General features: G+C 55.4%; 2 protein-coding genes across 2 annotated transcripts in view; both read right to left on the minus strand.

Annotated features, from left to right (window-relative positions):
• Positions 1-2,362, minus strand: part of RBM28 (RNA binding motif protein 28) — a 30,522-nt gene extending 28,160 nt beyond the window's left edge. Inside the window, exon 1 of the mRNA XM_035021054.1 lies at positions 2,130-2,362. Within this exon, the coding sequence (XP_034876945.1) occupies positions 2,130-2,247 (118 nt within the window). The 5' untranslated portion in view covers positions 2,248-2,362. The remainder of the gene's footprint in view (positions 1-2,129) is intronic.
• A 4,017-nt stretch (positions 2,363-6,379) lies between these two features.
• On the minus strand, positions 6,380-17,227 carry PRRT4 (proline rich transmembrane protein 4). Its single transcript, XM_035021055.1, has 4 exons — positions 15,463-17,227; positions 15,273-15,377; positions 14,594-14,713; positions 6,380-9,007 (listed from the first exon to the last, which is right to left on the minus strand). Exons 1-4 carry the CDS (start codon positions 16,112-16,114, stop codon positions 7,182-7,184), a joined length of 2,703 nt encoding a protein of 900 aa, XP_034876946.1. The 5' UTR covers positions 16,115-17,227; the 3' UTR covers positions 6,380-7,181.
• Between the last annotated feature and the right edge of the window lie 592 nt (positions 17,228-17,819).

The raw sequence follows: 17,819 nt of genomic DNA on the forward strand, positions 1-17,819 counted from the left end.
TCAAAACCCACTAACAAGTAAGGATCTGCAGTTTAAGAAACACGGCTGTAGGAGCGCCTGGGTTGGTTAAGCGACTGCCTTCGGCTCAGGTCATGATCCTGGAGTCCCTGGATCGAGTCCCGCATCGGGCTCCCTGCTCAGCGAGGAGCCTGCTTTGCCCTCTGACCCTATCCCCTCTCATGTGTTCTCTCTCATTCTCTCTCTCTCAAATAAATAAATAAATAAATAAATAAATAAATAAATAAATAAATAAAAAAGAAACACGGCTGTACAGCACTCTCATTCTCTCACTCACCCACATCTATACTTAAAATGGCAAAGAACCAGGCTGGTGTCATGGCTTGTACAGCAATCAGAGCCATGTGGACAATACCGTTATTAACAAAATACAAGCTAATGATGGAGGGATTATTAGCACACAGTTAGCCTGCCTACTCACATACTCAGATACCATAGGGGGAAATGGGGGTCCACAAGATGCCAGTTCCCACCAGTTGTTCTGCTGAAAGGCAAAGAAGTGGCCACCTACAGAGACAGCCTGATGACTTAGAAGGGAGCTAAATATAACATCAGGTGCCCATCTTGAGTGTCCTTGAAGTCTAGGTAAGACGAAGGAATGCTTCTCTACAATTAAAACCCTTACAATTCTCTCTCATTGCAATACATGCCAACCCTTTCTCATAGTGATGCAATAAGCATCACACAGAATATGAGGCACATAGCAGTATTACACAAGTAAATATCCCCAGTGGCTCAAGCCAAAAGCCTTGGGAATCAGACTTGACTCCTCTTTTTTTCATACCCTGCATCTGAGCCATCAAATCCTCCCGGTTCTACCTTCAAAAATATCCATATTCCAATCACTTTTTACCACCTCCACTGCTACCATCCCGGTCCAACACCATAATTTCTCACCTGGATTATTGCAGAAGCCTACTATTTGGTCTCCCTGCTTCTGTCCTATTCTCCAACGGCAGCCTCAGAGTATCTTTTAAAATGTAAGCCAGATCATACTTACCGCTCCCTATTCAAAACCAGTAGTTTCTCATCTCAGAGTAAAAGCCAAAGTCTTTGCAATGGCCTTTAGGTCCTCCATGATCTGGTACCCTAGAATCTCACTTCCTAATTCTCTTACCTTCACTCACTTACCCTGGTCACCCTGCTCTCCCGGCTATTCCTTCAGTATACCAAGAGTCCTCTTCAGTATTCCTGAGCTTGCTGTCTCCTCTGCCTAGCCTCCTCCTCCTGGAGAGACACATGTTCACTCCTTCACCTCAGTCAGGCCTTCCCTGGCTACTCTATCTATAGATAACTGCCATTCCTCACTCCTCTACAACCCCCTCCCCCACACTCACTTACAGAGACTCCTTATCCTTCTTCCTGACTTATTTTTCCCCTTAGTATTTACCACCATAACCACTATATATCTTGCTTGTTTATTGGCTGTCTTCCCCACCTTGGAAGACTTAAGAGCAAGTTTTTTGGCTTGGTCTGGTGCACGCTGCATCCTCAGGACCTACAACAGTGCCCAGTACATAGCAGGCATTCAAAAACTATTTGAATGAATAAATGAGTAAATGAGTAACATACTGGTTAGGAGCTCCAGGTCGGGTGATCAAATTCTGGATCCGCTACTTACAAGCTGTATGAACTTCAACTAAAGTTACCAAGTTTTCCCTAAGCTCCAGATTACTCTCTGTAAAATGGGGTTAAGACTCTCCACCCAACAAGACTGTTGAGAAAACTAAATGAGATTAACACGTGCGGAATTCAGCACCGTGCCTGGCAATCGGTTGACTCTCAATAAGCCTTACTGATGTTTTATGAAATGTTAACTGTATTAAATATTAAATGTTAACACTGTTACCAAATAAGATCTTGTATGTGAGCGCACGTAGGAAACGGAACGTAAACGCTATGTAACCCTGAGGCAATGCCTTGCCTTTCCGAAGTGGACCTCTATGGACTCACCCAGAACCGAGTCGGTGTAGAAAAGAAACCCAATGCCCAGCCCCTTCCCGTAGGAGCGGGTACAGAATTATCTGGCTTGCTGAAGTCTGGGAGGGTGTCCTCGCTCGGATCCCGCTCCCCGGTACCCCAGCCCTATCCTCGACAGCCCCGCCCCCTACCTTTCTCAGTCACCACGAAGCACTGCTTCACCGGCCCCACCTGACTGAACAGCTCCTCCAGCTGCTCACTGCGGGCCGAGGGCGGGAGGCGGCCCACAAATAGGGTCAGCCCGGCCATGAGGCTGGGAAACCAAGGCGCGCGAGACCGCGAGGGAACCGGGCCCGCGCACGCGACGCAACGACCTGGCTTTGGCAGGCCAACCACGCCAAGTGGCCCGGAGATTCCGGAAGTGCTCGTGACTCAAAAGAGTCCGGAGGAAAACATGGTGGGGAGGGGGAAAAAGCGTTCCGGAATGGAAAAAAAAAAAAAAAAAAGGTCATGCCTGGGGGCGGAGCTTCTTGAGCGGGGCTCCACCCCCCTAATGCCAGTACTGCCCCTCTGGTCCTCTTCGCCCCCGGGCCACTGTAGGAAACCGGCATCTCCAGCTCCTACCCAGATTAAAATCTCACTTCCAGGAGATGATCCCAAAGTGCCACGGCAGGCAGAGGAAGTCGTTTTTTGCTCGGCGTCTCACCCAGGATCTGACACGTACTGGATATTTAATGAATACTTTCTTCGGTGCCACCACATCCAGTTTACGTGTATAAAACGCAACCAGAATGCACATCGATGCATACATCACAAACATCATTTGAAGAATTCTCATATTTCAGAAAATATGAGACATCTGTTACACTACAATAGATAACTATAACCGTGCCTGTAACAGTTAGAGGACAAATTACAGCTACTAAAGCACACACAGACACATATCATACACAATCATTCTTTCAATAAATATTTACTGAGCGCCTACTATGTACCAGACACTAGGGATAAAACTGGTGAGCTAAAACAAGAGTCCCTACTCTCATGGAGAATGAAGTGTAGTGGGGGTAGACAGACATTAATTTTAAAAACTTACAAATAAATCATAACATGCACACTACAGGACAACAGAACACACCCAAAGCAAACATAACATACACACAGACCCAGAATGCAGGTCCTCCCAGAGACAGGAGAAAACCTTCCCTCAGGTCAGCTTATCAGACAGACCCATGGCTGAGGGATCTCACCCACCAGCAGGAGATCTGGGTGCTCCAGGAACCTGGAAAGCAGAGACTATTTGCCATTCCACTGGGTTCAGGAACTGACGTGTGTGCAAGACTGCAGCACCCTGCAGGGGTTCCAGCTGAGAAAAGTTCCCAATGCACTTTTTAAATAATAACTTCTCAATGGTATAACCTGAAAATTCAAGGAGTACAAAAGGTACAGTGAAAAGTAAGTTTCCGTTTCTCTTCAAACCCCTTTTGCTTTCAATACATTTTCGACGGATGGGATGACTGCTTGATAGTAATGGGGGGGAAAGGGAGAACATTTAACATCAGATTTATGAAACCCTAGCTCCACGTAAATAATGTATGCTCAAAAGAAAATGCCAGTTATTTTTACACACATAACTTAGGAGAGGAAGCACTGAAATACAAAACAGATTTTTAAGGCTATGGGCTTAATCCTATCCAGGATAAACAGAGACAAGTAGACAAAGGAAACGGGATGGGTCATTTGAATAAAGTCGGTCTGGGATTCCACATTCCTCCCTCCTTTTTTCTCCTCCTCTCCTGCCCCCTCACCGCTTTAGAAATCAAAATTCTATCCCCAAAGACTTAACTGCAAGCTTCGGGGCCCTAGCTATAGGGAGGGCTTCCCAGTGCTGGAGCAGTGTACACAGGGAAAAGAACCCTAAGAAGGCTGTTCCAACACCCCTTTGGGATGTCCCTACAATGCTGTTTAAAATACTTCGCCCTCAGACCTTCCTTAAAGGACAAAACAAAACTGTGTGCCTGTGCCCATCAGAGGGCAGCAGCCACCCGCACTGCAGAGGAGTTCTGCGCCCCTAGGGGAGAACAATGCCGCTGACCCTTTCTACACTTCCGGAGTTTCAGACCTGGCCCCCCCATCTCAGTCTCCCAGCCTCAACCTCAGCCCCGCCGGTCCTATCCATTCACATCAGGGAGACCACGTGGTGCTTCAGTCAGGAATATTTGCTCATCCATCTACCCAGGACACACGCAGGGTTCTTTATTAAATAGCAGGAGTTGTGGTGCCCCGCACCACACCAGCAACGTGGCTTCCAGGGGAAATAAACTGTTGGCTTCTCCCTCATCCATCACTGTGCAGGAGCCTGGGAAGGAAGAAAGAGAGGCCTGGGCTGTGCTCTCTCTCCCAGCCAGCCTCTCCCAGGCCCCATCCCTCTGGCTCCACTCCCCCTTGCAAGCCAAACCTTCTTATTATACCACTCACTTCTTGTGCTGAGTCCTTCTCACAGCTGTAGTTAGTGCTATTGTAATTATTTATATGATTCGTTTTGTTTTTTAAGATTTTATTTTTAAGTTATCTCTACACCCAACGTGGGGCTCCAACTTACAACCTCAAGATCAAGAGTTGCATGCTCTACGGACTGAGCCAGCCAGGTGCCCTATATGATTAGTTCTTTAATGTCTGCCTTCTCCCCAAAGCCCTTAAACTTCATACATTCAGGGTTGGTGTCCACCTCGTTCAACTCTCTCTCCTCATCACCTAGTATATTGTAAGCATTCAATAAAATGTTTTAAAGAGATTGAATGAAGGAGGGAAGGAATGAGTTTGTCTCTCAGTCCCTGCAGTACTAAGAACTGGACCTGAAGGGTGTATGCATTAGGATCTACCTGGGCTACTCTGGGAATCCTGCTTTGGGTAAGGGCCGAGGCATGGGACAAGAGGGAAAGGTTGTCTTACCAAAGTCTTGGCCTTTTTATAAAGTCAAAGGGCTGAGGTAATTCTTGCTAAGGAAAACCAAAGTGTTGGAGCTGGTGAACACTGAGCTGTATTCCTCCTTCCTGTCCCCATCTCATCAGCCCCATTCACAGCTTCCAGTCAGAAAAGGAGTTTGTGTATGTGTGTGTGTGTGTGTGTGTGAGGGACAGACAGACAGACCAACCGACAGACTGACTTGGGATATGCAGGGCTTGGATGGCTCTGTTGGAGCCTGTGTGCATGAACCTTGGTGGGGAGAGTGAATGAGCCAGCTGGCAAGCATTAAAGCGAGGAAGAGGTGGCCAAGAGGAGTTGGGCGTGAGCAGAGGCAGATGGAAGGCTTGGTGGGGAAGAAAAAGAGCCATTTTTCCAAGCAGCCAGCAAGCACCCCTTCCATGATACAAAGCAGCTCCAATGTTGGGTCTGCTACAGCCACCATGACACCAGTGAGAAATGCCTATAATTAGGAGGCTGGCAGTTCCCTGGGCCTCAGCCCAGAGTGACGATGCAGCAAGAATTTCTGAGCCAAGCTGAGCCGGGTGATGGAGGAGACGGAGTCAAAAACCACTCTAGTTCCATTCCTCAGCAGTGCCTGTCTCATTGAGTTCCCTACTATGACCCTCACTCACCCCAAACATCACTGACTCTTCCTCCTTCTGAGGTCCAAGACCCTGCGCACTCCTCTCAGGCAAGACAGATCTTCCCGTGCAAGGAGGGCAGTCCTTTAATTCTTCCACTAGTGCATGGACCTGGTCTGGCGAGGACCCACCCCTCCCGGCCTCCCTGCTTGCTTTCCTCTTGACTCCCCGGCCTCCTCCCTTCTCCAATCCCCATGAGTTGATGGGCTGACTTGGAAGAAAAGCCACTCCTATTCCTGTTTTTCCACTTCAAGCCTGGTATGTTGTGCCCCTGTCAGTTTCCCTGTGATGTGCAAGACATCTGCCAAAGCACTGCCAGATTTTCATTTTCAAACCTAATCTATGACGCTGTTTTAGTGTCACTCTGAACTTACTGCATTTTAGCCAAATGACAAATGCACACCCCAGAGCTCAGAGCCAAATGCTCTGGACAAGGGAGAGGTTGCAGGGTGCCTGGTGGCCTGGGTCTCTGCACTGTGAGTTCTGCTTTGGTGGGTAGGATGGGGCCAGGGTTTGGGGGAAGATAGGCTTTCTCTGGGGAGGGTCTGCACCAGTGGGAGATGAGCGCAGGGAAAGAGGGGTTGCAAGGCCAACCTTGAAGAGGCCCTGTTGGTAGATGGAGCAGGTAGTAACCTCTGTGAATTCCTCTGGGAACACGGCAGGGAGTTTGCTGGGGATCCCAGCTCCAAGTGTTCAAGTGATCAAGCCCGTATACATGTTGATACATGTGTATCAACATTTCCACGAAGGACTTTACCACCGACTGGCCCCTAGCCAGCTGTCCACCACAGCCTGCGGCCGGGCTCCTAAGAATGCAGACGTTGCCACCAATGACTGCAGAAGTCCTGCCTCACTTCTCAGGGCCGGTTTCATCTCTGACAAGGCACTTCCCAGAGAGTCAGAGGGTTTTCGCGGGGTCACTCCCAGGGCCCTCACTCATCCCAGCTGTAGGACAAGGCTTCTTGCACGCAGGTGTGAAGGTCACCAGGGTGTGGGATGAAGCCACCCCACCCAAACACTGCTTGTCTTCCAGTTCTGATGGAATCACTGCTACTGTTGACTCATCTAAACCTTTCCAAGAAGGTCAGACCTTTCTCTGAAAATATTTTATTGATAAATTAACTCTGAAAGCGCTCACCTCCCACCCAACTGCTGTGGAGTCTCCTCGATGGGCCATGGACCCTTCTCTGGGGAAGGATCATGTGGAGGACAGGGAGTCTCACTCACACAGGAATGGGATTCCTGGGCACGGCACAGGTGGGTGTGGGGACCGAAGCCAGTCTCGAGGTCCTCTGAGGGACAGCCCCTCTCACTCAGCACCAGAGTGGGGAGTGGTGGTCGGGAGTGGAGCACCTTGGAGCTTTATTGCTGGTGAATGCCAAGGAAAGTGGGACCCCTGCCAGCCTAGAATTGCAGCTGAGGGAATCCGCGCCCAGGGCTCCAGAGGAGGTGGCACTAACCCCAATCAACAGAGCCTGGCTGCTGACCCACCCGCCCAGGGACCCCTGGGTGGGGAAGAAAGCTGGGAGAGGTATCTGAGCCAGGCAGGACTGGGGAAGGGTTACAGTGTGCAGGTCTCGGGCAGAGCAGGCGCCAGGAGGGGGCGTAAGCTGGGGCAGCCAGGGGGCCGCCTCTTCACAGGTCTATAGTGTCGCTGCCCACACTCAGCTCGTCGATCTGTCGACAGGCGTCCAGGAATTGCTCCTGCAGCAAAGCCTCCGCGGCCTGCAGCTCAGGAGTAGGCTCCGGGGAGTCGCGGGAGGGTGGGGACAGGGCCTGGTAGGAGCCTGAGCCCGGGAGGCTAGGGCTGCATCCTGAGGGCCGCGGGGGACTGAGGACGCAGACCAGCGGACAGCGTGGGGGCCTGTCGGGGCTGGAGCATAGCAGCACGGACGAGCTGTCCCGCGAAAGTCCGCACAGCGAACCGGAAGAGGCACTGCTGCCCGCCGGCCAGGCCCCGGGAGAGGGGAGCTCCTGGGGCACGGGGAAGCCAGGGGCCTCCTCAGACCTCCCACTGGGCCCAGCCCCCGTCCTCGCCACCAAAGAGGTGGTGCGGTAGAGGCCGAGCCCAGGCAGGGCTTCCCCGAAGGCGGGGCCCTGGAAGAGGCCGGGCGTGAGCAGGGCCTCGCTGCAGAGGGCCTCCTCAATGCTGCGCCGCAGGTTGATTGGGGAGGGCGGGCGGAAGTCCACGGTGTAATCGCTGCAGGGAGAGGAGGCCGGAGAAGGGGCCGGGTTGGCCGCCGCGCCTTCGAAGCCCCGGCAGCCGCCTCCCTGGAGTAGGAGGTCGGGGCCTGGCCCTGCCAGGGCGCACAGCTGCAGCAGCTCCGCGTCGCCACGCGCGATGGCGCCACCCAGGGGCTCCTTGTCTGGGGGCCCGGTGACCCAGCCCCCGGGCAGCAGTGGGGCCGCGTGGCCCGGGGACAAGCGGAAGAGCTTGGCCCAGCAGCGCGGCGGCACACGGGGGCTGCTGAGCGCGGGGTAGAGGCCCAGCAGCGCCAACGGGAGCGCGACGCCCACCTCGCCCAAGCGCAGGCCCAGCTGGAAGGCCCACCAGGGCCAGGGTCCCTCCAGGCCAGGCTGGCCGCCATAGCCCAAGGCGTGCAGCACCTCGTAGCCCTGCAGGGCTCCGCTCAGCAGCCCGAAGGTGCCCGCCACCGGGGCTGTGCGGGCCGCGCGCCGCCAGGATTCGCGCGGGGCGAAGGGGCTGCGCGCCTGCGGGAGAGGGGTGGCGCCCTTGAAACCGGACCCTCCCAGGGGCGCTCCGGCCCGCCGCCGCCGTCCCCCCCAGCAGGAGAGCGCCAGCAGGAGCCCGGAAAGGAGGGCGGCGAGGAAGGCGTGCAGCCCGCGGGAGGCGAGCCGCAAGGGCCGCAGCGGGCGGTGGGCGGCGCTCCCGACGGCAGCCGCGGCCGCCAGCCCCAGCCCCAGCAGCAGCAGCGCGGCCAGCCCGGCGGGACACCGCGGCGGGCGCGGCCGGGCCAGAAGCAGGCAGGCCAGGCCCAGGCCGGCGGCCAGGCAGGGCAGCGGCAGGTCCTGCAGCAGCAGCCAGGCGAGCGGGGGCAGCCGATCGCGGTGCCCATAGGCGTCGTAGAAGAGCGGGAAGGCCCGCGTGATCCCGGCCGAGAGCAGGAGCAGGTCCAGCAGCGCCAGGCAGGGGGCGCCGGGCGGGCAGCGCCAGGGCAGGAGGGCTAGGGCCAGCAGCGCCAGCAGGGCCACCAGGCCGAAGAGGGTGCCTACCCCGTATACGTGGGCCTCCCAGGCCAGCCCCCAGCGAGCTCTGGCCTCTGCCCAGTTGGCTTCCAGGGTCAGGAAGAAGAGGGGCAGCGGAGCCACAGGGGGCTGCCCTTCGGGTTCGGGCAATTCTCCCATGCTGCAGGACCCTGACCCACACTCTGGCTCCACCGAAGGCTTCCCAAGGCTGGCAGGAGATGAGTCATCTGGGCCGGAGGTGGGGGTGGTGGGGTCTGTGGGCAAAGAACATTTGTCTGAGGCAACTCACCGGGTCTCTCAGCCCCTTGCCTTCCCCTCCCCGTCAAACTCCCCAACAGTAGTTCCAGCTCTCATCCCTCTCCGCATCCCTAACCCACCCTTAGCTCTCTGCGTTGTTCATTTCCCTTCATCACTCTGCGATTCTACTAAAAAGGGTTTTCCTTTTTATATATATTGTGTTTATTTATTTGAGAGAGAGAGAGAGAGAGAGAGCACAAGCCAGGGGAGGGGTAGAGGAAGAGGGAGGAGCAGAATCCTTGCTGAGCAGGGAGCCCGATGCGGGACTTGATCCCAGGACTCTGAGACCATGACCTGAGCTGAAGGCAGACGCTTAACCTACTGAGCCACCCAGGTGCCCGGAAAAGGGTTTTTCTTAAGAAGCCACAGAATTTTACAACTGGAAGGAACTGGAGGAGGCCCCTCTAGGTCAATCCTCCCACCAGAAAGAAAACTTCATAAGAACAAAGATTTTTGTTGGCTCTGCTCACAGCTGAATCTCCATGCCCAAAATGGTGCCTGGCTCAGAGTTGGCACTGAGCAGATATTCGTTGAATAAATGAATCCTCTTATTTGTCCAATGAAGACACTGAGGCTCTACAGAGAGGCAAAGTGACTTGTCCAAGGTCACAAACTGGCAGAGCTGCCACTAGGATCCAGATCTGAGCACTGGTCTGAGCCCCTTCTCACAATTCCAGAGCTTTTTCATAATACTAGTTTGCTTATCTCTTATTCTGCACCCCTGACTCCCAACTCCCACGTTGGTGCTAGGAGAAGTTTCCTCTGCCCTTTTTCATCTGTTTCCCTCTTCTCCCATCTCTTCAGGAAAAGCCCCCCCACACACATATGCACACATGCAGCGGGGGGAGAGGTAAGACACTCCGGTTCCCAGCATCTGAGGAGAACACAATCTTCCCTATTCCCTGGCCTTCCTGTCTGCCACACCCCCAACCCTTAGCTTACCCATAGCCATGGTCCCCATCCTGACTCAGTCACAAAACTTTCGTCTAAGGCTCTTAATGTACATGCTCCTTGAGTTCTCACTCCACTTTACGGAAGGTGACATTGAAAGGGACTTCCCTGGGTCTTGAGGCTACACTTGAACTCCCAGGAAGGAACCACTGGGGAGAGCCGAGTGGGATAACTGCCATCTTAGTGAGTGAGCCCCTCAGGTGCTCTAGGATTTGCTAACTTAGGCCCCCCGCCCCATTCTGTGCTCCAATAACTTCCCCACATCCCTTGGGGAAAGGGAAGTCAAAGGGCACCTGGAGGGGCTCAGTCGGTCGGTTGGGTGTCTGACTCTTGGTTTCGGCTTGGGTCATGCTCTTGGAGTCATGGGATTGAGCTCTGCACTCCGTGGAGAGTCTGCTGAGATTCTCTCTCCCTCTGCCCCTCCCCTGAGCATGCTCGCTCCCTCTCCACTCCCCGCCACCCCACCTCAAATAAATAAATACATCTTTGGGGGGGGGTCAAGTGAAAGAGGATGAGGAGTAAGATCCCTAATTTACTTTCCTGGAGCAAGAGAAGAGTTAGAAAGAGATCCAAGGATTATTCCCATGGCCAGGCAGCAAAGGAAGATGCTTCAGGCTGAACCTCTCCCTACTCCACCTAGCAAGCTCTGCAGAACTGCAGCTGCAAACAAGTATGAAGGGAGAAAGATGGTGGTGAAGGATGGAGACACCCTGGTGAGGATGGGGAGGTGCACAGGAGGCAGCTGTAGAAAGAATGAGGAAGGGTCTCCTGACAGCCAGACTCCTGCCCCAACTGCCTGGCCATGCTCCCGCCTGGTCTCAGCTGTACATTACAGGAAGACCCCAGGTGCACCCCCACCCCCAGGGCTGTGCCAGTTCCTGCTGGGAACAGGCAATCCTGAGAATGAGGAAAAGGAGTGGGGGTGGGGGACAGAAAGCAGCTCTGGAGAGAGAGGAGGGGAAGACAGAACCAGACAACTGGGGAGGGCAGAGAGGGAAGCAGCCAAAAAATTAAGTATACACAGCTCGCCGCCACCTACGGCAAATGGTAACACGTGCCCTGCCTCCCGCTGCATCCTGTTCCTCAAGTCCGAACCAGGAAGAGTACCTACTGCATAAGGCTGGTTTGTGGATGAATGGACGATGTGTCCAGAGCTCTTCGGAGTGCCTGGTGCATAATAAGCATTCGATATATGATTGTTGTTGGTATCATCATTATCAGCTAATGTTTATCACCAATCGGTCATCAGTTTGTGTTCATGTGAATGTGACTATTTCTGGCCTCAAACTAGTTCTTGATTTAACCAACAAAAGACTGTTGTCTCTCGGGGCGCCTGGGTGGTTCAGGCTCAGGTCATGATCCTGGGGTCCTGGGATTGAGCCCCGCGTTGCTTGTGCTTGCTCTCTCCCCCCGCCCCCATCAAATAAATGAATGAAACCTTTTAAAAAAAATAGAAAATAAACAAATAAAATCTTAAAAGAAAAAAGACTGTTGTTGTCTCTCAGCACATCCTAAACTTGCTTAGAAAGGCAACACATTGTTTCACTTTGTGAACCCTATTTAAAGAACACCATTTGGATGGACTGACCACCCCTGAACCCCTAATAAAGACACAGCCATGAGTTAAATGAGGTTCATTCAGCTGGGATGGCTTGTTGATGGGGGTGGGTATCAGTCTGACGTTAGCAGCATCGAATATTTGTACCCCCTCTATCAACCTCACTCCTTTGTCCCCACAGATGCTCTTGCCCAACCCACTTGAGCAAAGTGGATGAGTTTGCTTGGCTTTTCCTCAGCTTGGGCGAGCTCACAGAAAGGCAATGGGACCGAGCCCAGGAGCGCCACGGCCTGAACCAGACTGCCACCCCTCACGGCCTCCTCTTTGTTCACTGAGCAGACAAGCACAGCTTGTCTTCCTTGCCTTCTTCCAGCTCCACTTCTTACCCAAGGGCCACAAGAAACCCCATCTCTCACCTCTGTCCCCAAGCACTATGGCAACTAGAGCAAATTTTTAACATTACTAAGAACCCAGGAAAAAAAATGAAAACCAGAACGTAGACAAAGTACAGGCACAGCTCAGGTCTCAGAGGAGGTAGTTCTGAAGTAGGAGCATTGCTTTCTGGGGGGCAGGTGGGCATGCCCTGTGTACCCAGGGCTGGGCCATGCTGTGGGTGCGGACAGGCAGAGAAGACCCAGCTTCTGCCTTGGAAGAATCCACTTGACCTCATCCCCGTCTTCCCACTTGAGGCTTCCCCAGAAGGAGCCCTCAGTCTCTCCCAGAAGATAGTAAGTTCCTCTCCTGAGCAGCCCTCTCTTACAAGGTGGTCCCACTCTGGCCTGTGGCCCCTCTTGACCTCAGGGGCAAGAAAGGAGATAGGATGCCAATGTGAGTAATTGGTGAGGTCACAGCTGGCTGGGAAGGAGTCAGGGAGCTGGGCCTGCTAGATTTATGGAAAAGTCAGGCCTGATTATCTACCAGCTGCCCAGATCAAAGGGCTGGGAAATCACTCTCCCAGTAGAAGTTGTAGCCCATTCAGCTGCCTGGCCCCATTCCTGTCCCCCACCCCCACCTCTAGGATCATGGAAGATTGATCCTCTTTGTAAGGGTAACTGACATTCGAAATATTTAACAACTGTAAATGGCGCAGATGCCAGCCAATGAGAACAGACGTCAGCCAGGGTGGTCAGGGAGTGGAGGGGAGGGCTCAGGGGGCTAAGGCCAGTGGGTACTTATCAACAGGGTTGAAAGTCTTTCAATATGCTAATGACCTGCACGACTTCTCCCGTGTGTACTGGCTGAATCCTAGCTCTGCCCAAGGTGAAGGGAGCCTAATGCTAGAGAAGAGAAGCTCTAGAGTCAAAGCTTAACCACACCTAGGTTAGAAAGATCCTAGAGGAGACACACAGAGACTCCCTTTGTCCCCTAACTGCCAGACAGTACTTCCTACACACGCTGCTGGCTGGAGCAAGGTCCCTGACCTTCTGGCCGAGAAGCCTCCAGCCCTCCTGGGTCTATCTGAGAGAAAGAGCCAGGAAGAGGCTGAGTTCCTGCAGCCATCAGTGAGGACGGGGGGAGGGGGTGGGGCAGCGAGCTGGGCTTCCTCTGACACTGTCCAGACTCATTAAACCTGCCTGGCCAGCACTGTCACCAAGGTTGACAGACTGCCAGCCAGCATCCTTCCCCGGGGGCCACGGAGCCTGCCTCCCACCCCACAGCAGATCCTGTCACTGCTACACACTGGGCTGAATGGGGAGGGGTCAGCTGCCTCCCCAGCCACATGCCCAGGAGTGCAGCAACTGCTCGGGGGTGAGCTAGAGTCAGGTTCTGTGTTAAGTCTGGAACTGGAAGAAGCTGGGGGACCACTGCTGAGCTGGTTCCTACTTTGAAGTGGCCGAGACGATTTGCAGCAACAGTATAAAGGCTTTGCAGAACAAAGCCGGGCCTAGAGGTCCCTCTCCGTGGCTCGCTGGGCCTCACCTACCAGAGCCTCTCCCTGAGTGTGCACTCTGCCCTGTGGGTTGTGTTGTCCATCACATCTTGAGGCCAAGGGTACGTGGTGTTAGGTAGGGTCTGGAAGTGAACTTGGGATGCAGTAGGGGAAGAACCAAGGTTAACAGCTACTCTTTAATAAACTTCTACTTCATGCCCAGCCTCCTGCCAGGAGCTTGCATTATCTGGAAGCTTCATGATAACAAGAGAGGTATTATTACTAAACCCTAGATATATGAGAAAATTCAGGCTCAGGGAGGTTAAATAACTTGCCCAAGTTCACCCAGCCAGTTAGTAAGTGAACTGGGATTCCAAACCAAGTCTCAAGATTCCAGAGGCCCCGGGCGCCTGGGTGGCTCAGTCGTTAAGCGTCTGCCTTTGGCTCGGGTCATGATCCCAGCGTCCTGGGATCGAGTCCCACATCAGGCTCCTTGCTCAGCGGGGAGCCTGCTTCTCCCTCTGCCGCTCCCTGCCACTCTGCCTACTTGTGATTCCGATCTCTCTCTCTCTCTGTCAAATAAATAAATAAAATCTTAAAAAAAAAAAAAAAAGATTTCAGAGGCCCTGTTCTTTCCTCTGCACCACCAGCTTATCCATGTGTATATTCTGAAAGGCTTCCTTGAATAAGGGTGGCATCTGTCTGCTCAAAGTCTTCTCTTCAGCGTCTTTCCAATGAGGGGCCCAGCTCTGCTCATAACTGACAACATGTCATATCAGATCAGACGGCAAAGGAGAGAGCCCTAAGGTTGGGGTGCGGGGTGGAGAGGCAGGCCAGGCAGACTGGCGTGAAGGGTGGAGTTGGTACTGAGGCTGTGGGAACCATGAGGAGTTCCTGTATCCGCCTGCTTCGGATACATCTGTCTACATCCTGCTCTGCCAGGGATTACAAAACTCCCGGAGGACCATTACTTAACTCTGTGTGGGACTGCCCCCGGCAACACTTGTTCCCAGACCGTTAATATATATCTCCATGCTGATGATGAAGAGAACGGTGATTATGATTATGATGACAATGAAATAAAAGAGTCCCAGAATGCAGATGAGTGGCTAGCATGTAGTCAGTGCTAAATAAATGTCACGTTCAAGTGAATTGGACACTTACCTACTGACGCTGTTGCCATCGTGGCAGAGTTTAGGGAAGTGGCTGGGTCCAACGGGCCTGAGCTTGGAAGCTTTCTTTCCAGGGGGGATGGGGGCGGGGACACAGTGGTGCCAAAGAACCCTGCAAAGGGAGCACGTGGGGTTCAAGGGCCATCCTACCAGCCAGCCTTGGCCTCTGGGGCTTTGGAGAAAATCCCGCCCTTCCCCCAGAGCTTATGTTAAGGGAGCCAGCGTACCCCGACCAGAAATTGTAACCACACGTATGCTGCGAGCTAAGCTACCAGGACCAGACCAGACTCGGATGGCAAAGAGGGCATCTCCCCATGGGAGCAGTGGCCCATGCCCCATGCCCTGGGAGAAGCAACACAGTCAAAAGAGAAAGGGCGGGCGCCTGGGTGGCTCAGTTGGTTGGGCGACTGCTTTCGGCTCGGGTCATGATCCTGGAGTCCCTGGATCGAGTCCTGCATCGGGCCCCTGCTCGGCGGGGAGCCTGCTTCTCCCTCTGACCCTCCCCCCTCTCATGTGCTCTCTCTCTCTCATTCTCTCTGTCTCAAATAAATAAATAAAATCTTAAAAAAAAAAAAAAAAAGAGAAAGGGCGATGCTGATTAGGCCCACAGCACAGTGCCCGGCACGCACAAGTGTTCCCTCAGTGTCTGTTGCAGTGAAATCAACACTCACCTGGAGAATCTGAAACTCTAGAGGCAGAGCTTGGGGATGGAGTTGGGCCTAGAGGGCTTGGGCCTGAGAAGTTCCGCAGCGGGGACAGAGTAGTGCCGAAGAAGCCTGCAAAAGGAGCCCAGGCTGAAGCTTCCTCCCACCTGCTGGGCTGCCCAGCAGGGGCTCTCCTCCAGACGGGGTGGGTACTCACCAAAGGGTCCCAGGCGCCCCGCAATCTCTGCCAGACTGGCCCGCAGGCTGGGCAGCAGGGGCAGCGTTCGATGCCCGAGCGTGGGGGCCGCGCCTGCTCTCAACGCCATGTCAAACTTCAGCTCCAGCTCACGCTGGCGGAGCCTGGGAGCACTGGACGGAGGTGCCGTGGCTGTCAGAGCAGTGTCCCAGGTCACAGTGCCCGTCCTGGGCTGATAGGGAGCAGTGGGCCGGGCAGTGGGCCCAGAGAGGGGGGATGTGGACTCTGGAGACAGGGAGGAGGCCCAGGGAGTGGAGCTGCCTTCAGCAGAGCCCCACTCCGGGGGGGAGTTCCCAAGGGAGCCCACCAGCAGTTCCCAAAGGGGATCAGTCCTCAGCCCACTGGCCACCTCTTCCTCGGGCTCCCGGCTCGGCCCAGGAGAGAGTGGCTGGGCCTCCGTGACAGAGATCCCCCAGGCGGCAGCCGGTCCCCGAAGGTGGAATTTGAAGTTCAGTCCCAGGTTGAGAGACAGCATAGAGGCCTCACTCTGAGGTGGTGGGGTCAAAGTGGTGAGAGGGACACCTGTGACGGAGGAGGCAGGCTGGGGGCCCACCGGAACAGCAAGCAGGACCCAGCAGAACAGCCCCAGCCCCAGGCAGCCATGCCCTGCCATGGCCCCACCTGGCCTCCGGTGGCCTCAGTGGGCAGGGGGCTCAGTTCTTCAGCACCTTCTGAGCTTGAAGGTCCTGGAGAAAGGAGAGGTGCTATGAGCCCTGGCTGCCTGGGATCGGATGCCCCCTGAGACAGGCTGCTGATCACCGAGAAGCAGGTGGTGAGGGCAGGATGCAAAGGGCTCTGCCCAGGAAGAGTTGCTAGCTCCTTCCTCCATTCAGGCTCCAGAACAGATCTCTCTCCTGCGGTTCCGCCTTCTCTTCCAGCCAAAGCCCCTCTCCCTAAACCCCTGCCTCCCCTACCTGCTCAATCTGGCGACCGGGGTCTGAAGGCAACCAGCTGCCCCCATCCTCTCCCGATGGCTGAGGGGGTGGACTTGGATTCCCAGACTCAGATCTCTTCCCTCTCTCTTCTCTCTCTCCTCCCCGTCCACTCTCAGATATTTACTGAGGCCTACTATGTGCCAAGCACCCTTCTGCTGATACAACTGTGAGCAAGCAAACCCTCACCGAGGAGTCTCGACCCGCTCCCACCCCCACCCCGGGCTCCAACCTAAGGTGTTGGCACTCTCTCTCACTCAGACCCCAGGGAACACAAGGCCCTGGGAGGGGCAAAGCACAGGGCTGAGCGATCTGGCCGAGCCCGAGAAGGCAGCCAGGCTCGGGCCAGAGAAGCAGGGCGCCCTGGTCTGGCAGAAGCTGTCCCTTCAGCCCTTCCCCTCTTTCCCGGGGCTTGGCCCTGCTCCCTTCCCCTTAACCCTAGAAGTACTTGGGGGAGGGGCAGCTTGGCCGTCTCCGGCTTCCTGGGGAAGGTGGCCAGGCAGGCAGGCGGGGCAAGGGGCTGCTGCGGCGCGGAGTCCTACCTCCCCCCCTCAACACCCCCTCCCCGCACACCCATCTGGGGGGGGAACGGGAGGGTAAGCCAGGGACACACGTGCACCCGGCACCCTTACATCACACACACAGCCACACCTAGCACCCGTGACACACTCACCCACTCACCCTTCACACCCCCTGCGCACACACGTGTCCACCCGATTCTGCCGAGCCCCCCCTCTTACACGGGTTCAGCCCCAAGCTCTGTGAGCTCCCAGCCTCCCCTCTCTCTCTCTCTCTCACACACACGCACGCCCCTCACAGACACGCACAGTACACACAGTCACACAGAGAGGCACACACACCCCTACACCACATTCACACACTCCGTACAGACACATCACACCCCTTCGTCCCCCTACACACCCACCCACCCCTCGAAGGCTCGCTCGCTCGCTCGCTCTCGCTGGCCCTCGCTCTCCCTCTCCCCCTGCCCGGACCCGCCGACCTGCTCCTCCGGCTCCCTCCCGCAGGCGGGTCTCCTCGGCCAAGTCCCCCGAGAACCGGAGGTCGCGGCGGCCCCGGCGCCCAGCCGGACAACGCTCCGCCGAGGCTCGCCGCTTCTCTCGGCCGCGCCCGACGCCCCCTCGGCACGTCCCGGCGGCAGCGCCCGCTCTGGCCCGCAGCGCTGTCCCCCCGCGGCCGGCCCGGCCCGGCTCGCCACCCCGCGCTCCCTCCCCGCCGCGCCGCCTCCTGGCTGCGAGCCTCGCTCCCCGCCAGAGCCGCCCGCGCCGGGCTCCGCGGCAGCCGCGCTCTGCCCGCGCGCCCGCCCTCCCCGCCCGCCTCCCTCGCGCCCGCCCCTCCCGCCCTCGCCCCTGCCCCTCCCCCCCG

Source organism: Mirounga leonina, unplaced genomic scaffold, assembly GCF_011800145.1.
Source record: "Mirounga leonina isolate KUSES-001 unplaced genomic scaffold, KU_Mleo_1.0 Mir_174, whole genome shotgun sequence".
NCBI lineage: Eukaryota > Metazoa > Chordata > Mammalia > Carnivora > Phocidae > Mirounga > Mirounga leonina.

Excerpts from the sequence above, each read along its gene's own strand:
- PRRT4 (XM_035021055.1), bottom strand. The coding sequence starts at position 16,114 with ATGGCAGGGCATGGCTGCCTGGGGCTGGGGCTGTTCTGCTGGGTCCTG. Across the intron at positions 15,378-15,462 it reads GGGGCGCCTGGGACCCTTTG|GCTTCTTCGGCACTACTCTG; the intron begins GTGAGTACCCAC and ends CTCCTTTTGCAG. Across the intron at positions 14,714-15,272 it reads TAGAGTTTCAGATTCTCCAG|GGTTCTTTGGCACCACTGTG; the intron begins GTGAGTGTTGAT and ends CTCCCTTTGCAG.